Source organism: Hyperoodon ampullatus, assembly GCF_949752795.1.
Source record: "Hyperoodon ampullatus genome assembly, chromosome: 2".
Taxonomy (NCBI): domain Eukaryota; kingdom Metazoa; phylum Chordata; class Mammalia; order Artiodactyla; family Ziphiidae; genus Hyperoodon; species Hyperoodon ampullatus.
In genome coordinates, this window is record NC_136915.1 from 9,004,244 (window position 1) to 9,028,691 (window position 24,448).

Consider the following 24,448-nt stretch of genomic DNA (forward strand, 5'->3'; position numbering starts at 1 on the left):
GTGGGGGGCAGGATCGGGCCCTGAGAGCTGGGATGTGTGAGCCCTGGATGAGTGGGATGGGGGGGGGTTTCAAGGACCATCTGTCCACCTCCATGCCTAGGCCAGGCACTCTGTGGCTTGGAGAGCATTCCAAGTGCCCACCCTACCCTTGGAACTGCCATTCCCAGGACCTCCCCACCCTGTCGGAACACGTTCCTGCCTCTCCTTCCTGCTGGAAAGAGAGCAGTTCTCCTATCCCTGCTGCACGTGGCCAAATAAAAGGTGTTCCCAGCCCAACCTGTGCCCTGTGCTTTCTGGGGGAAAAGGCAAACTTCATTGGAGGTCTTGCCCCTTGCCTGTAGAAGCTGAAACTTATATGGCTCTGTCCAAGGTACAGAGAGGGGTTGACATTTCAGGAGCCAGACTTCGAAGAATGAGGGTCCTGGGACAGACCCCTGGACGAGCTGCAGACCTCTCGCACCCAGCAGCCCTCCAGTACTGCCAGCTTCCTCTGGAGGCCTGGCCGCAGGCCGGCGGTGGAGGTTGCAGATATCTTGGGCAACTCTTGCCATCCCAGGCACTACTTACTGTTGTTTCTTTCACTGCCCAGAGCTTTACTGATAACAGACAAAGCCAAAGAATTTATAATGGTGCCTGGCACACAGTAGGTGCTCAATAACTACCGTTAAATTGCATTATCTGACTCAACAGTGCGCTAGATTAGGGCCTCAACCAGGGCAAGGACTGTTACGGACCAGGGTTCTTGGTCTCCTTAATCGATAGAAATTGATAAGAGGCCAGCCAAGAGTTTCAGATAAGGCTTTCCTGGGACCCCTGCTGCAGCAAGAGGGAGTGAAATCAAGCAACAGTTTCCCTTGCTGGATCCCTCGCTCACTCCGGGGGAGCGGGGGAGCTGGTTCCTTGTATGGGGTGAGGGGTGGGGTGTGTCCAGGGGCCAGGCAGGAGGGGTGGCTTAGGTGGTCTGCCCACCCCTTTGGGGGTGGTGTGTGCAGCGGGCATGTGCAGTACCCTGCTTTTGCTCCCAATGCTCTGATTTTGGGCTCCTCAGAAGTGGCAGTTGGGTTTTTGGTCTTTTTGTATCTTGTCCATAATTTGCCCCACCTGCACATGCACACAGTTATTTTTAGTCCCTTATAGTTTCTTTGTAGCTTGTCAGCTCAAGGAGATTGTTTGTCCAGGTGCGAGCCCTGCAGCAAAGGGTCCAAGGTCCCAGCCTGTCTCAGGACCACCACCCACTAACTGTATGGCAAGTTAGCAAAACACACTCTTCCTCGGAGAATATGCAGCCCTGAGTTAACAACCTGGCCTGGATCAGGCACCCTTGGGCAGTGCACACCCTACATGATCCTTTGTGATTGCCTGAAGTAGGTGCTTGATAATTATTTGTGGAATGAAGAAAGGAATTAACTTAATCCCAGCAAAAACGCAGAGCGGTTTTTACCTCTAAGTAAGTCCTAGGGACAGTACGAACCAGGCTCAAGGCCAGAGTTTGAGCAGTCACCCTCCAGGCGGGGGCCAGGGAACCGGAATAGAGGTCTAAGGAGTGGGCCCCAGAGGGGAAGGGCTAGGTCAGAGGAGGCTCCGGCCTACCGGAGGGAAGTGGAAGCAGAGAGAAATTGGGTCCCCACTGCTGAGCCGCCCACCGCCTGGAAGGAAAGACTGAACTTCAGGAAACGAGGTCTGGAGCTCCCCTGACGCCGCCCCAACCCTGAGGACACCAGATTTCTTTGCTCGCGCCTGGTTAAGTGGTCCCGGAATGGGGCGGGGCGAAGTCGCTGGAGCAGCAGGCTGGGGCCGCGAGGGAGGCGGCCTGAGCGCGGCGCGTGACGCAGGCGCCGGGCGGGGCGAGAGCTGACGGCGCCGCCGAGGCCGTAGGCTCCAGGCAGACCCCGAGCTCAGGTCGCGCCGAGCGCTCCGCCCCGCGCCCAGATCTCGGCCCAGGCAGGGGACGGGTAGGGGGGCGACAGGTGCGGGAGGGGGCTTGGATGTTCGGCGCTGCGGGGTCGTCGGCATGTTAACCGAGCCGAAGACGCTGCCTCCGGCTGGCCGGGAGGCCGGCAGCCGCGGGAGGGATGCTGGGGGGAGCCGCTTCCGGGCGGGGCGGGGCGCGGGGCGGGGCCAGTCTCTAGGGTCTGATAGCTCGGCGCGGAACCCTTCGCTTCCCGGCTTGGCCGTCCCGGAGAATCCTCGGCGTCCGAGGCCACTCCGGCTTAACCTCGCGTGCAGTGCCCCGGCCAGGGGACAGTCTAGGAACTCGGCACCGTCACGCCCGCAAGTCCTGGGACGGGGGCCTAACTTCCCCAAGCCGCAGTTTCCGTTTTTGGAAATGGGCTTAGTAACAGTGTCTCGAGTGGTCGTAGGGAGGGTCTATGGAGAAAAGGCCAGGCCGTGGCTCTGGGCCTAGTACGTGGGAAGCCCAATCGATGCGAGGTGGCTTCTTAGGGCTGATGTGGACATTTCCACCCCAGAATGCCCCAGGATGACCTTCACCCCCTCCACCCTTCTGCATTCAGGCTGTGGGGATGGAGTCTAGTGATAACATGCGACCAGAGCGAAAGACCAGACTTTGGACGATAGGTCGAGGAGGTGTTTGTACCTAAGACGCCTCTAACTTGGAGCCCAGGGACTTTTATTAGGCCTAGACAATGCTTTTAGAAGTTGCCAACATTTAAAATTTGACAGATTTCATGTTTTTAAAAAATGTTTAAAATTCCTCCTGAAAAATGGGAAGACCTGGCCGCGTGGAGTATTTTTCCATCATAGCATTTTGCACAAGCTACAAGTACCTTATTTATCTGTTTTTTGTTTGTTTGTTTGTTTTTTTCTCTGATAATGGAAAAAATACTTCTCCCTGGGCAGGTGCCAGAGTGTGTGCCCACCCTCATTTTTTTAATGGGATGAAAGCTTTGAGAAGACTGTGAGCTGTGTGAAAATTAAAAAAGGGAAACCTCACTAAAATGGAGTCAGGAAATGAGGAAGAGGAACACTTGACAGTCAGTACAATCCCAACATCAAGAGGCATACTTAGCATACCTGGCAGGAAGTGAGACTACTACTGCCAGCAGGAGGAAAAAATGATTTTCTCCTCGCCTGGCAACAGCTCAGCCAATGAGAGACTGTCACAACTCAACCAATGAAAAGCCATTATACTTCCAACTCCCCGTGTCTTCCAATGGGCTTTTTGTTTATAACAGCCACACCCAACTTTCCCTTCTCCTCTGTAAAAGAGTCTTCTCCTTTGCTTAACAGGACTTGTAAGTGGTTCACCATAGTTGCATATCCTGCCTTGCAGTTATTTGCTGCTCCCAAATAAACCTGTTTTGCTAGTAAAATAAGCGGCTATTTTATTGTTTTAGGTTAACATTACACGGAGGTTTCACTGAGATCCATAGAAGACCCCCAACAACTCCGAGGCTGGTGAGCAAACAGGTGCTGGTACCCACAGATCCCGCAGAACTCACTGCTTTCTCACCAACTTTGCAGTTTGAGGGTAAGTTTTTCTCCTGGATCTGAGCTCCGCTCTTTTTGCGTTTTGAAGCTCTCCAGATTTTATTTGGGATCTGTTTGAAGGCTTCGTCCTTTTTTGTTAAGGCCTTGTTTGTCTGTGAGTACTTGGTTGGCACTTTGGCCTCACTCTTGAAATCAGGCTGTTCCGACTGGAACTGTGCTAGCTTTCAGTCCGACTACTTTTGGAACCAGGCTGTTCCTATTGAAACTGTGCTGGTATTTGGCCTGTGGGCTGTTTAAGAATGATTCTTTTGCTCTAGAGAAAAACCCCTGAAACATGGGATCCCAGTTATCTAACTGTTTTGAGGGTGCCGCCCCCCCCTTTTCAGCGACCCTGGGCAATTTTATGTTTAAAAACTGCTGTCTCTCCTTATATACATTTTTAACTAAATGGACCAATTGAAACAGACGTGATTTAGAACATCAATGACCAACATGGGGAACTTCTGAACTCCCCAAACTTCCCTTCTTAAAATTGTGTTAGGCAGCCACAGATCTGCAGTTGTCAAAACTGAATTGGACACCAACTTTGATTGGTATTTTAAGGCTTCCGAAACGTATCAGGAGTCTAAAATGGCCTCTTTGCAATCTACAATTTTTAAACTAACTGAGGCAAATAAAATATTAAAATAAGACAAAATGGCTTCTGAGGTCTCTTTTTCCCCTACCCCGTCTTCTTTGTCTCTGGATGCTGGCAGTCGTCTTGTGCTCAAGCCCATCCCAGGCGCCATCTTCCTTTCCTTCTGCACCTCCCCAGTCTGGTTCTCTCCCTGAACTTCCCTTTTTCCCTACAGCTCCGCTGACTCTCCCTGCTCCCTCCTCTGAGCCTATCAGAACCTCCTCCTTAAAGTTAATCTTCTGAGGATTGAAATAAACCCCAAATTACTTATGTTCCCTGGACTAAGCCAAATTGTGAGCCATAGTTCAAGAGTTTCCTAAAGTAACTGAGGACCCCCATAGGTTTGCTGAAGATTTTTAATACTTGTTCAAACCTACCAGTCTGGTTTCTCAGATTTATATCAGTTAGTCCACATGCTCGTTGGTGAGAGTCAAGCAAACACTGGATGAAACTAGCCCATGGGAACATTCTGGAGGGGATTTAGAAGAGCAATCCCCTAACTTTTGGCAAGAGGCTAGAACACTCATTGAAAGCCTCCACTGAGCAATTATAGTAGCCTTTCCTAAGCCCGTTGATCAGAACAAAGGTCAGCCTTGCATACAAAAGTCTGATGAACCTGTTCATGGCTATTCTAATCGACTTCAGGTTATTTTTAACGAAAACTCTGGTCTTCCTTCAGATGTTGAGTCCACTAGGACAACTGTCACCTCCATGTTTGTTAACAGGTAGAACTGGGATCTTTCTTGTTTTGTGAAAAGGACCAGGATGGAATGGAAAACTATATGCACTTCAGATTTAGTTAATTTGGCACATCAGCTCACTTGCACCCTAGATGAGTCACCAAAAAGAAAGACCACTAAAATTCTTAATCTTCAGCTCCAGCAAATGAAGGTCCCTAAACAAAACCAAAAACCTTCTAATTTCTGCTATTGCAAAAAGCCAGGGCATCAGAAAAAAGACTGTTACACATTTAAGCGTTCCAGGAGTTTTCAGCCCTCTCAGCCTTTCCAGGGTCCTCCTGATGCCCGATGAGGGGGCCCGAGGAACTACAGGGGCTCCTCCCAATCCTCCCTGTTAATCGGCTCAAAGCAACAACTCTCCAGGTTGGGAAGGCATCTCTGTCCTTACTGACAGCGGAGCCACACTCTCGGTGCTCAGCCCCACTGCAGAGCGCTAAAACAGCTCCGATAGTGGGATCTCTAATCACCCTCAACAGGCTCCTGTCCCTGAACCTTTTTCCCTTCTGTTTAGGCCCTTTGAGAGATACACACTTTCTCTCCTTAGCTCCTCTCCGTCCATTCACTTATTAGGCCAAGACTTCTTGGAAGAGTATTATGCCGAATTTCTTTCTCCCAAAAGGGGGAAATAATTCTAGAATTTGACAGTAGCCATCAAAATAGCCAAACAGGTAAATTAAAAGACCCTTCGACATCTTTCTTTCTTTTCTTTTTTTTTTTTTTTTTTTTGTGGTACGCAGGCCTCTCACTGCTGTGGCCTCTCCCGTTGCGGAGCATAGGCTCCAGACGCGCAGGCTCAGCGGCCATGGCTCACGGGTCCAGCCACTCCGCGGCATATGGGATCTTCCCAGACCGGGGCACGAACCCGTATCCCCTGCATCAGCAGGCGGACTCTCAACCACTGCGCCACCAGGGAAGCCCCGACATCTTTTATTTGTTCTTTTTCCGGCACTGCTGGGGCTGATTCTTGAAACACTGATCATTTGTCCCTATTGAATCAGCTACCACCCTCCTTATAGGCAAAAATCTCCAACTGATATTGGCAAAATTCACAGTGTACCTCCCATTAAGATTCAGATAGATCCCTCTAAACTCTCTTCAGAATTAATCAGTACTTGGGCTTCCCTGGTGGCGCAGTGGTTGAGAGTCTGCCTGCTAATGCAGGGGACACAGGTTCGGGCCCTGGTCTGGGAGGGTCCCACATGCCATGGAGCAACTGGGCCTGTGAGACACAACTGCTGAGCCTGCGCGTCTGGAGCCTGTGCTCTGCAACAGGAGAGGCCGCGATAGTGAGAGGCCTGCGCACCGCGATGAAGAGTGGCCCCTGCTCGCCTCAACTAGAGGACGCCCTCGCACAGAAACGAAGACCCAACACACCCAAAAAAATAAAATAAATTAATTAATTAATTTAAAAAAAAAAAAGAATTAATCAGTACCCTATAAGTAAAGAAGCCCTTCAGATAGAAAACCCATGATAGAAGATTTCAAGGCTCAGGGCCCCATTATCCCTTGCACAAGTCCCTGTAATACACCTGTTATACCTGTGAGAAAACCCAAGGGCTGAGGATGGAGGTTTATCCAGGACCTCTGAGCAATAAACATTGTTATCTCTCAACACCCATTTGTTCCTAACCACTGCAGGCTACTGACATCCATTCCCACTTGAAGCAAGTTTTTCACTGTGACTGATCTATGCAGTGTATTTTTCAACTTATTCTAGTTGATAAGGCTAGCCAATATCATTTTGCCTTCAGCTGGGACGGACAACAATATACTCGTATAGTAGTGACCAAGGGTTTCACAGAAAGTCCTTCTTACTTTTCACAAATCTTGAAAGCTGATTTGGATGATGTGAAGTTTTCTGCAGGTTCTACTTTGTTACATTATATAGATGATTTGCGCCTATGCTGTCCTTCTCAAACCTCCTCACAGGAGGACAGCATCCACCGGCTAAAATTTTTGGCCTTAAAGGGACATAAAGTCTCCAAAGAAAAATGGCACTTTGCTCAAACTCAGGTTCAGTATTTAGAGCCCGTGATCTCAGAACAGGGACTACTGGATCTAGATAGACTCCATGACATCCTGAACTGCCCAGAATCAAAAACTAAGCTCCTAAGGTTTTCTTGGGCTATCTGGCTGCTGTTGAAATTGGATCCCAATTTTCTCTCTTCTGGCTCAGCCCCTACATGCTTTATTAAAAACCAGCAAATCTGACCCCATTAACTGGGGAGATCAAGATGACACAGCTTTTGAAGACTTAAGGAAAAGCTTAATGAGACTACCTGCCCTTGGGCATCCTAATTACCAGCTTCCCTTTTCTCTCTTTGTATGTGAGAAGGCAGGGAATGTCCTCAGAGCCCAAAAACCGGGGGACCATCAATGACCCGTAGGGTATTGTAGCCAACAGCTGGACCCTGTGGCACAGGTATATCCCCCTTGCTTCAAAGCCATTCCTGCTACTGCCCTTCTGGTTAAGGCCACCAAAGAGACAACCATGGGATCCCCTTTAACCATCTTCGTACCCCATCTTCGTACTGCATGCTTCCATGCGGTGGAAGCCCTCCTAAATTCTCGTCCACTCAACCCTTTTCAGTCAGTTGCCTCACCTCTCATGAAATCCTTTTGCTAACTGCTCCTCACATAGCTCTTTCACATTGTAATGACCTCAACCCTGCCACTCTCCTCCCCTCCTTCACTGATGAAACCCCTCACCACTGCCTGACCCTTACTGGTCACCCTTTGACTCCGTGTAATAATTTAGAGGAGACTCCTCTAACCAATGCAGATTTTTCATGGTTTAGTGATGGTTCTTATTTAAAGGGAGAAAGTGGTAAATATTGTGCTGGGTATGCCACTGCAACTCCTTTTGATATTGTTGAAGCAACGCCTTTACTTATGGCTTAATTACACAACAGGCTGAACTATATGCCCTCACTGAGGTTTGTACTTTAGCCAAGGGCAAAACTGCAAACATTTATACTGATAGTCAGTATTCCTTTGGAGCAACCCATGACTTTGGAATAACATGGAAACAACAAGGTCGCCCTACCTCTAATGGGGAAAAGATGAAAAATGGCTCTTATATCCAAAATCAGTTAGGTGCTATACTCTTGCCAGCTGCCTTGACTATTATTAAGATCCCTGGTCATTCCAAGCTTGAGTCCCTATAGGCTGAAAGAAACCACCTTGCTGATATTTCTGCCCAAAATGCTGTTCTTGAAGGAACTAATGACCAAACTTCCGGTATGATCCAAAAGGATGCTCCCCAAGATAACAATCTAGAAATGCCCAATGCCCCAGAAAAGGAAAAACAGTATTGGGGATCTAGGAACTGCTGGTTCAATAGAAAGAGAAAACTCTGATTTGGGCCAAATAACGAACTGGTCCTACCAGAAGTTCTGATTCCCACACCTCACCACTGTACATGCAGTGAACTCTTGGTCCAGTGACAGAATGATAGCATTCATGAATGAATGTTGGTGGGGAAATAATAATAAGGCCACAAAAAGTACCTCCCTTCTTGTCCCACCTGTCCAAAATACAATCCAGGGAAACCTGTTTGCACTGCTCCCAGACACTTTGAATTGCCTAATGGGCCATTCAAAGTTTGGTAGATGTAGAGGGGAAGGGGGGAGTGATAAATCAGTAGATTGGGATTGACATATATATACTACTCTGTATAAAATAGATAACTAATAAGGACCTATTGTATAGCACAGAGAACTCCACTCAGTACTCTGTAATGACCTATATGGGAAAGAATCTGAAAAAGAGTGGGTATACATATATGTATAATTGATTCACTTTGCTGTACACCTGATACTAACACAACATTGTAAATCAACTATATTCCAATTTAAAAAAATGTTTGGTAGATGGATTTCACATAGCTGTCCCCATCTCATGGATATAAATATATTTTATTACATGGTCTGTATGTTTTCTCATTGGATTGAAGCCCTCCCTTGCAGACAGGCCACTGCTTCTTCTGTGGCTACAATTTTGATAGAAAAGATTATCCCTACCTGGGGAACCCCTCTTGAACTTCACAGTGATCAAGGAACCCATTTACTGGTCAGGTGCTTCGACAAGTGTGTGCTCTTTAACTGGTTTTACAACATTTTCACTGTCCTTACTATCCCCAATCCTCAGAGTTAGTGGAACGTACTAATGGCACTATTAAGACCTAGTGGGCAAAATTCATAGAGACCCTCCCCCCAAAAAGCATTGCCATTGGTCCTTCTAAATCTCAGATCCACCCCTTTCAGAACTCAAAACTCTCGCCCTTTGAGGTAGTCACAGGACACCCAGTGTTCCTTGCCCCACCCACTTTTGACCCACAGCTGATGAAAGGAGATATATTTCAATATTGTAAAGGCCTGATTGCTTCTATTAAAAATAACAATGCTTGGTAGAGCAATCTTCTTCATAGTGCGCTCTTGGGAGACGAAGACCTTAAGCCTCACACCTTTTAACCTGGAAATTTCATGTACTGGAAAAGATACCTCGAGAAGGACTCTCTTCAACCTCACTGGAAAGGCCCCATCAGGTGCTGCTAACCTACCCTTGTGCCTCCAAACTTCAGAGAACAGACTCTTGGATTCATGTGACACATCTAAGAAAGCACCAGACCCTAACTGGACCTGCACACCATCTGGTGACCTGAAGGTAAAGATTTCCTGGATTTGAAGCAGATGACATCTGATGAGACAGCTTGCCCAAGATGTCTAGACAAGGCCTGTTAGAAGGTTTAGAATTCACAGAAGTGTCTTTCTTTCATCTAGACTATAAAACTGACTCTGGATTCTTACCCAAATTCAGTTTCTTGGATTTTCAACCTACAGTCTGTATCATTGATAAAACATCTGATTCCAAACAGTTTCTTTTGAGATAACAATACTTTTTAATTACTTCATGTTTATTCCTACACTGTGTCATTCCAAAATTCTTTTTTTTAATTTAATTTTTTTTATACAGGAGGTTATTATTATTTTATACATATTAGTTTATATATGTCAATCCCAATCTCCCAGTTCATCCCACCACCACCACCACCACCCCCTGCTTTCCCCCCTTGGTGTCTGTACGTTTGTTCTCTACATCTTGTCACTATCTCTGCCTTGCAAGCCGGTTCATCTATACTGCTTTTCTAGATTCCTCATATATGTGTTAATATACGATATTTGTTTGTCTCTTTCTGACTTACTTCACTGTGTATGAGTCTCTAGGTCCATCCATGCCTCTACAAATGACCCAATTTCGTTCCTTTTTATAGCTGAGTAATATTCCATTGTATATAGGTACCACATCTTCTTTACAAAATTCTTGTTTAATTCCTTCAGTTTTGAGTGTGCCCTTGCTGTATCCACTATTCTAAGATACAGACTTTTGGGTGGGAAATTCCTGAGAGATCTCCCTCCTACCCCCTCCTTGTTACTCAAATGTGACCACAATAGGTTTCCACTCTGTGCACTTTCCATCTGACGTGGGACAGGACACCCAGAAAAGATCCTTCCTGACATCAAGGGACAAAAGGCCACTGAATGCTGATTAAAAAAAACAGACAAAAACCCTGACTCTTGATCAGTGATGCTTTTGGAGAAAGATCTTGATCAAAAGGGGGAAATGTGAAAATTAATGCAGGGAAACCTCACTAAAATGGAGTCGGGAGGCCAGAAGGGGGGAGTACTTGACAGTCAATACAGGAAGAATCAATACAAATCTCTGGCAGGAAGTAACACTACCAGTGCCAGCAGGAGGAAGAAAGATTTTCTCCTTTCCTGGCAACAGCTTAGCTAATGGTAGACTGTCACAACTCAGCCATTGAAAAGTCACTATATTTGGAACTCCCAGTTTCCTCCAGCAGACTTTTTGTTTATAACAGTCCCTCCCAACTTCCCCATCTCTTCTATAAAAGAATTCCCTCTGCTTTGCTTAACAGGACTTACAAGTGGTTCACCAGTTGCATGTCCCAAATTTCAGTTCTTTGCTGCTCCCAAATAAATCTGTTTTGCTGGTACAATATCTGGCTGTTTTGTTGTTTTAAGTTAACAACTGCTTCTTTGGCCAAGTCGCAATGAAGAATGAAAAGTCTTCCCAGTGTCCCTACATGTCCCAGGAGAATATTCCCTTCCCCACCCATAAGTAGATAAGGCCCATCTGCTCCAGCCATCTTGAGTGACAGTGGCTACAGGCCCACTCCCACCCACCTGAGGGAATCCCCTTGGACAGCTGGATAACCAGGATTCCCCCAGGCAAGATTCAGGCCAAGGTGGTGGCACTGTAATTTTCCCAAAACCCTGTGCAATTCAGATGTAGAGGGAGGAATGTGTTCTTGGGGGCCGGTACCTCTGCAACTACTGGAGAGTTGTTTTGCTCTAAGGCTAGGAGTGTGGCTAATGATGCTGTGGAGCACTTCTCAACCAGCCCTGTGCTAAATGCTTTGCTTATACTAACTCAGTCCTCCCAGCCCTTCTGAGGTCAGGACAGTTACCACCTTTTCTTGGGGGGGACTACCTTCCCAGCGAGTCACTCCAGGCCAGGATTCAGACCCAGGCAATCTTGCTTCTTCACCTTCAACGTGCTTTTCCGTTTCTGGGCGTTTCAGAGTGGCCTGATGCCCAACCCAGAACTGTGTGGGGAGCCTCCTCACTGGGATGTTTTATCACAGCTAAAGTGGGCAATTTGGGGAGAGAAAGTTTGTTTCTCAGCCCATCACTTAAGTTGTGAGCTAGTCTGTGGATGTAATAAAGATTTTACGTTCTTTTTTTTTTATATACATATTCTTTCCCTCACACTTTTTTTTATTATTATATTTTTATTTTTGGCTGCATTGGGTCTTTGTTGCTGTGTGTGGACTTTCTCTAGTTGCAGCGAGCGGGGGCTACTTTTCCTTGTGGTGTGTGGGCTTCTCGTTGCAGTGGCTTCTCTTGTTGTGGAGATCGGGCTCTAGGCGTGCAGGCTTCAGTGGTTGTGGCGCGCGGGCTTAGTTGCCCCACGGCATGTGGGATCTTCCTGGACCAGGGATCAAACCCGTGTCCCCTGCATTGTCAGGCGGATTCTTAACCACTGTGCCACCGGGGAGTCCCAAGATTTTATGTTCTAACGGTGAATTCATAGTATTAAAATAACATCACTGAAAGCCTTTGCAGAGCTTACAGACAACAGCATGGCCTTGGCAAAATCTTACGGTTCTCCAGGCCCAACTGAAAACTAGCAATTAATTTTTTACTGGGGGGTGGGGCCTCTTAAAAAATTAGTCCCTGAAGACTTTATCAATATTTTTATTGCACTCTTCCAAAGGTGCATAACATGTGGCCACTCTTTGAGGGTCTACCATGTACTGGAAAGGGGCTCCCTGGCCCCGGTCCCTGGGGATCTAAGGGGTCCACCTCCTTGGTCAGAGCTCATGACCGCTGTTGCTCCTCACAGGCCTGTGCATGCTTCTCACCCCACCACGGCCATGGCCCTGGTCAGCATCAACCAGCTGCCCGAGAGCATCCTGCTGGAGGTGTTCACGCACCTGCCCGCCCGCCAGCTGCTGCTGAACTGCCGCCCTGTCTGCAGCCTCTGGCGCGACCTCATCGACCTTGTGACCCTCTGGAAGCGCAAATGCCTGCATGAGGGCTACGTCACTGAGGACTGGGACCAGGCCGTGGCTGACTGGAAGGTCTTCTACTTTCTGTGCAACCTCCGCAGGAACCTCCTGCGCAACCCGTGTGCCGAAGGTGGGCCGGGGCCTGCTGCTGGGCTGGTTCCGTCCCTTCCCTGAACCTCAGGGCCTTTGTACTTGCTGTTCCCACACTACCTGGAATGTTCTCTCATCACCAGCACTCCCCCCAACACCTGTCATGCTCCCTTGGTCCCTCATTCTTCAGGCCTCAGTTCAGAGATGTGCCCTGATCCCCCGTCTGAAAAGACTGCTCCCCACGTCTGTCACATCGCCCCATTTCCTTCCTTCATAGCACTGGTCATAAGCTATAATAACTGAATCTTTTTTTTTTTTTTTTTTTTTCCTCTGCCACAAATTTCAAGTTCCTGGGGCCTGACACATCTTGCCACTCCGCACCCTGTGTCCACATAGCATGTGCTCAGGAAACGTTTGTTGAATAAATAAACACACCGCAGACCCCCTCCCCTTTAGTTCAGTCTGTGCTGCCTAACGTTGAGGGAGGGCTTCCTGTGTGCCAGGCACTAGTCTGAGGTCTTAGCCATGTCATTATCCTCCCATCACCCCATGATACGAGGAAGAAAATGAGGAATTTGAGAGGTAACTACGATCACGTGGTTTGAGGCTCCTATCTTGCTTATGTTCTCTTATCTATTTGCCAGGCTTTTTTTTTTCTTCATTTAGCATCTTCATTTAGTACCAGGCATCATGCTTCCTGTTTGGGTATAGCAGCAGTTGATTAAGAGGCATAGTTTGTACACTTAGAGAATCCCTTCCTCTCTTTATCCTCATGAAGATCCTGAGAGTTAGCCACATAAGAAGGGTTTGGCTCCATTTTATAGATGGGGAGCATGAGACCCCCAAGATGAGTGTCTTGCTCAAAGATCTAGAACTGCCCAGTTTCTGGGGTCCAGTCCTGACTGCCGAAGGCCCTTAGGCCCCTCTTAGAGGCCCCATAGACAGTGCCCCAGACACTCAGTCTCCTGGCCTGCCCCAAATTCTGCTCAGAAGCTGCCCAGCTGGGCCGGGCCACCAGCTCAGCTCACACAGCCCTGCAGAGCCGGCCACCCAGCCTTGCTCAGCTCTCCCCCTGGGCCTGCCCTGGGCACTGGCCCGCTCTGGATTTCTGAATTCCTCCTCTGATTCTCTACTGGGGGGCTCCTGGGGCACCTGGGGAATAGATGTGGGCTCCTAGTAGAGGGAGCAAAGGAATAATTGGGAAAAGCTCTCCTGGTGATTGTTCTGGAAAGCCTGGGTAGAGAAGCACTGTTTCCTGAGGTCCTCTCAGCTCAGTCTGAAGGGGGAGGTGGGAGGGACAGCCTTACGCCTACAAACCTGCCGAGGCAACCTGGTGGGGACCCTTCCACCAATACGGGGTTACTACATGCCACCGACCCAGAGGATGCCCAGCGCCCCAGTCCTCCCTCCTGCCCTGGGCAGAGGGGGTCTGAGTGGGCACAGTAGGTTCCCACGACCCACCAGCAAAGCCCCTCAGATCCCAGTATGTAGTTAACCTCCTGGACATCGATGTCAGGGGAATGCCAGTCGTCTAGTAAGTGGCCTGAGTTGGGACAAACTCACATTAGCCATTAAGAACAGAATTACCGGGGACTTCCCTGGTGGCACAGTGGTTAAGAATCCGCCTGCCAGTGCAGGCGACACGGGTTCGAGCCCTGGTCCAAGAAGATCCCATGTGCTGCGGAGCAACTGGGCCCGTGCGCCACAAGTACTGAGCCTGCGCTCTGGAGCCCACGAGCCATAACTACTGAGCCCCCATGCCACAACTACTGAAGCCCGTGCGCCTAGAGCCCGTGCTCCGCAACAAGAGAAGCCACGACAATGAGAAGCCCGTGCACAGCAGCGAAGACCTAACACAGCCATAAATAACTGAATAAATAAATAAATAAATTTATTTTTTAAAAAAAAGAACAGAATTACCCATACAGGCCCTTCATAATTTAATGGTTCAAGAACTGAAACTTGGGTATTTCCAGAGCCCCTGGGCAACGTAGAAGTGAGGAAAGGTTCGTTTAGAATTTCTGGTCATACTCTTTCTTTTTTTCCAGCTTCACATTAGGAGTTGACCCGCTCAGGGACAAAGCAGGAGGCAGGGGGCCCAGATCAGAATTAATGTGGTGGGCACAGGTGGGAACGCAGGGAGGGGGGCTTTGTAGGGCGGCTCCAAGGTGCCATGGGTGCATGCCTTGAGATCTGAGCCTTACCTGCTCCCCCCCAGGACCAGGTGGAGAGGGCCAGGCTGAACATTCACCCAGAGGGTCTCACTGCAGCTTCTGTTTTTCCTAGAGGATATGAGATCCTGGAAAATCGACTCCAACGGAGGGGACCAGTGGAAGGTGGAGAGCCTCCCCGGGGCGCATGGCACAGACTTCCCTGACCCCAAAGTCAAGAAGTACTTTGCCACGTCCTATGAGTAAGACGAACTGAACTGAGAAGCTGTGTGGAGGGAAGAGGGTCCGGACAACCTTTTGCCAAATCCCAGGCCTAAGTGAGGGCCTGTGTGTGAAGCTCCAGAAAGGGGGTTCCAAAGCCAGCTCAGCATCTACCGCTTCCTGGGGCGGGAGGCAACTCAGTGGCTGGGTTAATAGGCAGTGGGGGAGGCGAGCAGTTTGAGGAGGCTGGGAGCCCGTTAGGTGGTTGGGGTAAAGTCAGGGGTGGTGGAGGTTGTCCCCAGTCTAGGGGCCTGAGTTCACGGAGGCGCCCTCCTTGGGTGCCCGGGACACTGGGCCTAAGGACTGGGATGAACGCCACCCAGGCACGAGTGGGTCAAACTCCCTGCACGTTCCCCGCGGGCCTGCACGGAGGCAGGAGCCAGAGTCCTGTCCTGCAGCCCCTGCACCACCTCCCTGGGGCCGGGCCACGCCTGGGAACGCACGCCTCGCCTTCTGCTCCGCAGGATGTGTCTCAAGTCCCAGCTGATAGACCTCAAAGCCGAGGGCTACTGGGAGGAGCTACTGGACAAGTTCCGGCCGGACATCGTGGTTAGGGACTGGTGAGTGGGGCCCACGCCCGAGTCCCACACTCTGCATCCCTCCCTCTGCTCTTCCTGCGAACCCCTCTCGGGAGGTGCCCACTGAACCCGGCGGAGTCCTGGGGCAAGGGCCGCCCCGCTCCCTACCGACAGGCCCAGCACTTATTCAACACTGCCCCCCGCCCCAACCCTGCATCAGCAGATGTTAACCCCAGTTTACAGATGGGGAGACTGAGGCCTACAGATGAGTTGTCACTAACAGGCGCTGGAGCAAGAGACACCAGGACCCAGCCTCCCTGGACCTCGCAGATACTCACATGCCTGTCTGCCTCCCCTACCCCTTTCACTGTTCATCCCACGACTCTATCCCAAGCTCCTACTCTGTGCCCAGAACTTTGTCCGGCCTGGCCCAGGGCAGAAGCAGGACCCTAATGCGAGCCAGGCCCCAGGGCCGCTACTCTGAGGGTGGGGGGGTTGGGGCTTGAGAGGTGTGCAGGGCTGCAGTAGGGCTGACCAGAGGGTGAGCTCTGTGCAGCCCCCCTCACACAGGCCACCCCTCCCGAAGCTCCATTGTAATGTACAGGCGGCGACACAGATCCGACAGCCCAGGACTTTATCTCTGTAGAGAGCCTTTTGCTTTTTATGGTGACATCTTCACTGGAACACCCAGAAGGGTTGCCCCTTTTCTCAGATGGGATTATTGAGGCCCAGCGCAGATAGACTGCTTACCCCAGGGGCACAGTGGGGCACAGGGAGCACTGAAGCTGGCTGGGCCTCATGGGCAGAGCAGGGAAATGAAACTCGGGGCTCCAATTTGTGGGCCTGCTACCTGCCCGCCTCCAGAGATGGTGGCCTCCAGGGCCACCTCTGTATTGGGGTACACAGTTCCAAGCCCTCCCCTCCCCCAGGTTCGCCGCCAGAGCGGACTGTGGCTGCACCTACCACATCCGAGTACAGCTGGCCTCGGCCGACTACATTGTCCTGGCCTCCTTCGAGCCCCCGCCCATGACCGTCCATCAGTGGAACGATGCCAGGTGGAGAGAGGTGAGGCCTCACCTGCTTGCCCCTCGCCATCCACTTCTCCCAAGGCCAGGATGGCAGGAAATATGGGGCAGCCCCAGGGCCCAGAATGCACCAGTCCTCTGTCTGGAGTTCCTGCCTTCTGGCCGGGAGGCTCTCCCCTGCAGGACCTGACTCCAGCCGTCCCCTCTCCAGCTCAGTGGTCATCTCTCCAGCTCAGTGGTCATCCTGTCTCGTCCCCTCTTCAGTCCTGGTGGTCACTTCCTTTCCCCTCCCCCCCCCCCCAGGTCTCCCACACCTTCTCGGATTACCCTCCAGGTGTCCGCCACATCCTCTTCCAGCACGGGGGCAAGGACACCCAGTTCTGGGCAGGCTGGTACGGTCCCCGCGTCACCAACAGCAGCATCGTCATCAGCCACAGGATGACCAGGAACCCGGCCCCCTCCGTGGCTCCGCCCTAGACCGTGCAGGGGCCAGAGGAGGTGGCCCGCCTGCCCTCCCCCTCCCCAGGCCCTCCTGACAGCCTGTCCTCCATCGGGGCCAGCCAAGTGCCAAAGGTCCCCTCCAGGCAAGGCATGAGCCTGTAGGGGGCAGCGAGGCCCCCTGCCCCAGTTCCCACCTGGGGCAAAACCCACCAGTCTATGAACTGAACTGTCACGTAGCTCTGACATTTTGTTGTAATAAATGTTTTCAGTAAAACCAGCCTGGGGTCGGGTCTAGGGGTCAGGGTACAGGGTCCTCGGCACTTTGGTAGAGAAGCAGCCTCCCTCCCCTCCAGGGAGTGACAGCCCAGCTCAGCCCTGGGGGCTCTTTATTGAAACAACTCACAGCACAGTATTTGAGGCAGCGTTGGCCAGCTGAATCCCAGGAGGCTGAGAAATTGAGGTCCCAGCACCCTTCCCTGCCCTCCTGGGGAGGATTCCTCCATGAAGGCAAGCAAGCCTGAGCAGCCCCGGGCTGGAGGGTGGGTGGTCCATACATAGAGGCAATAAGAGCACTTGGAATCAGAGTGACCCTGCAGCACTGCCCTAGGCTGGGCCCCCAAAGTCCGACAGTTGTGGCATCCACGGTGGGCAGGCACACCCTCAGCTGCTTTTATGAGCTCGCTCTTCCACGTAGAGCTGCATCTAATGGACAGGAACGAACACCATGGTCAGGTGGACAGCCAGGGCAGCTGCTCTGGAGAATCCATGGGGTCTCCGACAAGGGTGGGCTATGTGGCCCCAGCCAGGGGTTAAGGGAAAGAGGGAGTTGGGAGCCTAAAGACAGGGATGCCCTGGTCATCTCCCCCGAGGCTTGATCCACAAGCCGCCTGACAAGGCTTCAGCACACCCTAAATAAAGCACACTCGGGCCCCAAGCAGCTTACCTTTAAGATGTCTGATGTCATGGTTTTCAGGGGTATCAGTCGGGGGTCGTGCATGTGGACGTCCTGCTCATCTGCCAGGATCCAGGAAGTCCTAGGGAGGGGACAAGGGAAGGGTGGCAGGGGGCTGGTCCACGGCCCGCCCTCACTTGGCTACCCTCTCCCCTTCCAGAGCTGGCATCCTCAGACTTCGGGGAGCATCAGAATCACCAGGGAGTCGCTGGCCGTGCAGATTCCCAGGTTCCCCCACCGGAGAGAGGCTGAGTCTGTAGATCTGAGCTGGGCTGAGAGCCCCAGTGATTTAACAAGCCCCAAACACCAGTTCTGAAACTGGATCAAGGATCCCCTCCCTTGAGAACCCCCAGTGAGCTGGTGGCTCTCCCTGTTCTCAGTGCCAGGTGCCCAGGTGGGGCGATGACAAGCAGGTGGCCACAGAGCTAGCGCACAGTGAGAGCCTACCGATGCCAGGCGCTGCCGTAAGAAGTGTAACGAATGCCCTGCCATAGGCAGCGCCCTCGCTCTCATGGAACTCTGGTTTTCAGCCTCCCAGCGGTCTCCCTGCCCCTCCCCCCGCCACACACCAGTCTCATCTCACCTTGATGACCTGGATCTTCTCCATGTTGCGAGTGGCGGCTTCTCTCGTGTGCACCAAGACTGTGAAGGTACAGCCTAAAGAGGCCAGAGTTTGGTCAAACCTGGGCCACCCTATGCCTGCCGCGTGGCACAGCCTCTTCCCACCTCCCTAGCTGGCTCAGCCGCCCCGCAAAGCAGAGTGTAAACCCAGTGCTCAGACAAGTCACAGTCAACAGGGAGACTAAAGCCCAGGTGGAGTCCATCAGGGAAGCTTCCTGGAGGAGGTGGGCTTTCAGAAGAGTTCTAAAAGGCAGGAAGGAAGAGAGGAGGCTTGGTGCAGCCAAGTAGGGACCTGAGGACACAGACCAACACAGGTAGCCATGGAAATGCCCAGGGAAGAGGGGGTGGGAGTGAGCACACCTGGGGGGTTGTGGTCCAGGACAGCATCACATACACTGATCTTCAGGATGAAGGCTCGGAGCAGCTGCTCCACGTGGGACAGCAGGGAGTCTGAGCTGGGAAGCAGAGAAGAGGAGGGTCTCCCAGCACATGGGTGTCCCCCTCCCACCAGCAGGCAAGCACCCCTGGAAGCAGCCCTGGGGGTGCAGAGTCCCCCTAGTTCCGAGGCCCTGGCTACCTGTCTCTACACAGCTGACATCATCTGGGGAGTTTAAAACCAAAGCCGAGTCCCATCCCAGGCTAATTAAGTCAGAATGCGGTGGGGAAAGGGCACAGGGAACCCCAGTAGGTGGTTCGAATGTGCAGCCCAGTCTGAGAACCGGGACACCAAGCCGGGAAGGGACAGGGCTTGCCCGAGGCCACATAGCAAGTGGGGACAGATTCTAGTGCCCTGACCTCACCACACGAAGCTCGCAGCTGACCAGCCCAACACGCCCATCCAAGGTCAACTTCTAGTTGACCAGGGGCTGGATGGATGCTTGACTGGGAAGTCAGGAAACTGGGTCTGTGTCCTGGCTCTGGGTGACCAGGTCAAGATCATCCCTCGGGACCCTGGTTTCTCCATCTATAAAATGAGGTTGGGACTAGCCATTCACCAACGTTGTCATTTTCCAGGTGTGATACTGGAGGGTCTCCGTGTAACCTGTGTGATGTCCACAGAGACCACTGGGCGGCCGGCTGTGACTCAGACACTAACAGGCCTCGTCAGGTCAGCACACCTTGCCATGTCTCCTCTCAGGCCTTTACAAGGCATCCAGGGGCTGCCTTAAAGGGGTGAGGGTGGCCGTGTTACTAGGGACCTCACACCGGCGAGCATGTGGATGGGGGGCGAGGCAGCGCACCTGATGGACAGCAGCGGAGGCTGGGTGATTTCAAAGACGAATTTCTCCACTGGGCGGTGCTCTTTGTCCAAGATGACTACCACCACTTTCTCCACATCATTCTGCAAGGACAGGAGCCCCCTATTCCAGACCTGGACACCTGCCTCCCCCTTACCCCACCCCCCAGCCCCTGCCCCCTGCTCCCTGCCCAGGGAAGAATGGGAAAGGTACACTCACAGCCCTGCTCAGCTTCTAGGCCCAGAGTCCCTGAGAGCCCAGAAAGAGGTTTGAGAAGTTGAAGTAGGCGCCCCCAGACATGAGTGGTACCCGCAGAGAGGAGAGGATGCCTGGGCCCCGCAGGGGTACCAGGATGTCACAGGGAGCAGAACAAGGTAGAATAAGGAAGCCCTGAGGGGCCAAGCTCAGACAGAGCTTGGGGACAAAGGGGGAGAAAAGAACAGGTGAGAAGGACCCAAAACCCTCTGGGCAGGCCCCAGTCAGCCAACTCCACTAACCAGGGCTCCCAGGCCCAACATGCCCTGAACATGCCCACATGCCCTGGGGCCTGTCCCTGGGCAGGGGTGGTCTCCAGAGTGCAGGGTACAGGCTTCTGGGTGTTAAGAGTCATGGGGACCCGGCATGGTCCCAGCATCACCCCATCCTGGAGCATGGAGGAGCACTGGGTGTGGGGTGGGCCAGGGGCCTGGTGCCCTCACCTTCTCCAGAAGCGGCTTGACGCAGTGCAACGTGTCCTGGATATACTGGTTCAGCTCCGGGTGACAGGACATCTGCACACAACCCCATGATGGCTGGTGAGGCTGCAGCACTGATGGGGGAGCCATCGGAGACCCCCCTCCAGCAGCCCAAGGGCCTGTCTGCCTTCGGAGAGCGGCGCAGCAGTTCCCTAGGGCTCCCCACCCAAGAGACAGACTTCCCATCACGAGACTAAGAACTGAATTATCCACAGAGGGAGAGAAATTAGAAGATCCTAAGAATTCAGTCTCAACATTAGCATTTAATATAGCATTAGGAGTTCCTAATGCAGGGTCACTGAGCTCCTCCAGAGTCTGAGAAGTCTTTAAATTGTGAGTGTTTGAGCATACAGGCATTTTTCCAGAGACGGGATCCAGAAATTTAATCCATTTTCGAACATTAAGAATCTGGAACGGACTTCCCTGGTGGCACAGTGGTTAAGAATCCGGCTGCCAATGCAGGGGAGAGCCCTGGTCTGGGAAGATCGCACATGCCACGGAGCAACTAAGCCCGTGTGCCACAACTACTGAGCCCGCGAGCCACAACTACTGAAGCCCGCGCGCCTTCAGAGCCGGTGCTCCGCAACAAGGGAAGCCACCGCAATGAGAAGCCTGTGCACCGCAACGAAGAGCAGCCCCCGCTCACCGCAACTAGAGAAAGCCTGCTCACAGCAGCGAAGACCCAATGCAGCCATAAATAAATAAATAAATAAATAAATTTATTAAAAAAAGAATCTGGAACTAAGGAGTTGTGTGGCCTCAAGCTTAACTTCTCTGTGCTTTAGTTACTTCATCTGTGGAAGATCTCATTTTAAAAAAGTGAGGATTAAGTGAGATAAGTACCTACTACACGGTGGGTGCTCAGTAAGTGCTGATTCTTTTTTTCTTTTTCCTTGTATATCTTTTTGTTTGTTTGTTTTTTGGGGTTTTCCCCCCCTCTATATCTTTTAAGCTTCCACCACCTTCCAGTATTCGGTCATTTATTCTAATATTTACTGAGTGCTTTCTAAGGGACAGGCACTTCTCGAGGCTGGGGATAGAGTAGCATATATTTACTGCTTTGTCTGCCTTTTAACCTAAAGCAACCCGTTACAGTTAGGGTAAATGAGGGGACAGGGAAGGTGCCTGAGGTTTATAGGAATCCTCTCCCCAAACCAACCATTCACCAGCTTCAGGAGACCTTTAAAATACAAAGATGGGGGTGCTAATCGGAGGGCCTGGTCCCTAACTTCTAGCAAGGGGAACTCCCAGTTCAGAGGGGACAGAAGGAAACGCCACTGCGGTGAGGGGTGGGAGGTTGTCGGGCTATCAGCAGCTGCCGGGAACTAAAAGGCAAGGCCAGGCCGCTGGGGACTGAGAGGGCTGAGCCTGAAGAAGGAAGAAAGTTAAAAATCTCCTCTCTACCCGCTCTGCGATACGGGGGTGACCCAGTGCACCCAGTCTGGATGTGGGGCTCACCTGGACAGGCACGTTGTACTTCTTACGCTTCTGGAAGATGCCCACCGGGTAAACCTCACGCACGTAGAGGATCAGGTGCACCGCCACCTCCAGGAACTCGCAGAGCACGTCGGCCACCACTGCGAGGGGGCAGAACCCGGTGCGCTCGAGGAAGTCCGCCAGCCCAGGCCCTCCCTCGCCCCCCGCCAGGGTCCGCAGGTCCAGCCTCTCTACCTTGACCAAAGTTGAGGTCCTGTCGCGTGAGCGTGGTCATCCTTCCCGATACCTAGGGGGTGGGGCAGGAGCGGGAGCTAGTTCCTAAGGCCCCTACAGCCGCAGGGCCCGCCCACCTCCACTGCCCCTCCTCTCCGTCTGGGGGGAATCTGGGCAGGACCGCCCCTCCCTTCACACAGAACCGGAGCAGCCGGGAAGGACCCCCACGCTGGCGTCAGAGCTCGGAGGCAACAGCTGCGCCGCGATCAGCCTCTGTGCACTGGCCGCCTGGCCTCCTGGGAGTAGATAAGGCCAGAGCTGTGCCCGCATAAAGGGCACCGCCGCAGAGGGAACAGCTGGATGCGCAGGACCGGTAGCGTGAAGCCGGACACGCGGAAAGCGAAACTAGGCTGGAATAAGACTTCACCTCCTGCCAGGCTGGATTCTTCCCCTGAGGGAATCCCGCCCTTCTCCTCTTCCCCGGTACCGGCTCCGGCCTCGATTCCGGACTCGGGGCCAGGCCCCCGCGAGGGAATCCACCGACCGATCACTCGCGCCTTGCGCTCAACCAGAGGCCCAGGCGCCGCTCCGTGACGTCCGCGGCGCTCCGACGGGTCCTAGCGCCGGATTCCAGCCACGCCCACCCCCCCGCGCAGCCAACCACGGGTGCAGGAGAGAGAGAGAGACGGCCAGAGGGGCGGGGCTTGGGAGGGGCGGGGCCCTGCCTGGGCGCCGGTGTGATCCCAGGGCCGATGCTGCACCACGCCTCTTCCTTTCAATTTTAGGTGGGCGCGAAAAGAGACAACCTTGGTCTCCATATCGGATCGCAACGTATTTCCCCCCCACCCAGGGCATTTCTCTCGCTTTAGGAGGCGCGGGAAGAGGTAGCGTACGTGTTGCTGGTGAGAGGCAGCTCGAGGTCACAGCTGGGCACTATGGACAGCGACATCTACCGCTAGCTCCGCAGTCACCATCCCCGGAACCTCAGCTGCCCAACCGAAAGCGAATCCGCCGGCTCCGGGGCGGGGACAGGGGAGGGCCGCGAGCACCGGGGACGTCCCCGTCCCCACCCCCACCCGGAGCCTAAATGCAGCCCGTCTTTACCTCCCAAGAAGGTAAAACTTCCCGGGCCGTGCAGCATAACAATAGCTGACATTTATAGAGGTCCAGCCATGTGCCAGGGACTGGGCTAAGCGTGTTCGTGGATCAGCTCACTAAATCCTCAAAACAATTCCACGCGACAGTTGCCATGATTGTCCCCGTTTTACATATGAGCCAAGTGAAGTTCAGAGAGGTGAAGTAACCTGCCCGAGTTACCCAGCTATTGGGGGAGGCGGTGGGCATGGTTGTCTTCTGCCACTACACTTTGTAGCTCGGAAGTCCCCCAGAGGCATGGACTCTGGAAGGGCTGAGAGGACCCTGGGAAATAATAATATTAATATTAAAATAATTACTAACATGCATTGAGCACTTATTATGTTTCAAGCACTGATTTCTTTAATTCTCTCATTAACCCTAGGAGCTAAGCCTTCATTTTACAGTCCCACTTTATAGATGGTAAAACAGGCTCAGAGATGTTCCCTAATTTGCCAAAATCACACAGTTGGAATACAAACCCAGTTCTGACTTCTACTCTAACTCCAGGGCTTCACCTTATTTTCAGCCCCTTTATTTTACAGATGGAAAAACTAAGGTCAGAGAAGTGGCTGAGGAGTTATGGCAACAAATCAGGGCCAGAAGTCCGGGGATCTTGTCTCTGACCTCCAGGGACACAAAAGCTTGTTAGGAGTCATGCCCATCTGCTGGTACACAGATATAGCTAGGAATGTTTACCGTTTACTGCTTAGTATTGGAGACCTGCATCTCCTTCACCACAGATGCTTTCAAACCTGCATTTACACACTTCTGATGGGGTGGGGGCAGGGGAGAGAATAACTAACCTAGCCCATTAAGCCAAGAATGTCAGCAGAGCATTTCTCAAAAGCAGTCCTAGAAAATCTGCATCAGGATCCCCAGGGAGCCCATTAAATATCTGGAACCTGGGCTTCCCGGACCTACCAGATCAGTTAGGGTGCACAGCAGGGCACTAGCCCTTTAACAAGCTCCCAGGGGCCCTGATGCCTAAGAAAGTGTGGGAACTGCAACCACAGTGGTTTGGGCTTTTCCAGGGAAAGTCTGCATTTCATAAAATTGCAATGCTTAACACAATGGGATGAATGATTTATTTCAGAAATGGATGCACCTGGCAGCACATTTTGGGCACAGCAATCCTTTCCAAGACCTGGGG

At 52.1% G+C, this 24,448-nt stretch overlaps 2 protein-coding genes across 2 annotated transcripts; one reads left to right on the plus strand and one right to left on the minus strand.

Moving 5' to 3' along the window:
- Nucleotides 1-12,325: 12,325 nt before the first annotated feature.
- Nucleotides 12,326-17,237, plus strand: FBXO6 (F-box protein 6; the record flags this gene model as incomplete). The annotated part of the gene is made up of 5 exons (XM_079728412.1): nucleotides 12,326-12,590; nucleotides 14,837-14,963; nucleotides 15,447-15,542; nucleotides 16,430-16,565; nucleotides 16,829-17,237. The coding sequence occupies 5 exons, from the start codon at nucleotides 12,326-12,328 to the stop codon at nucleotides 17,000-17,002; spliced, it is 798 nt and encodes a 265-aa protein (XP_079584538.1). The 3' UTR covers nucleotides 17,003-17,237.
- A 6-nt stretch (nucleotides 17,238-17,243) lies between these two features.
- On the minus strand, nucleotides 17,244-22,222 carry MAD2L2 (mitotic arrest deficient 2 like 2; the record flags this gene model as incomplete). The annotated part of the gene is given in 9 exon segments (XM_079728414.1): nucleotides 17,244-17,668; nucleotides 17,910-17,994; nucleotides 17,996-18,000; nucleotides 18,502-18,575; nucleotides 18,900-18,994; nucleotides 19,781-19,881; nucleotides 20,476-20,547; nucleotides 21,970-22,088; nucleotides 22,183-22,222. Coding segments are annotated over 9 exon segments (633 nt in total). The 3' UTR covers nucleotides 17,244-17,626.
- Nucleotides 22,223-24,448: the final 2,226 nt, after the last annotated feature.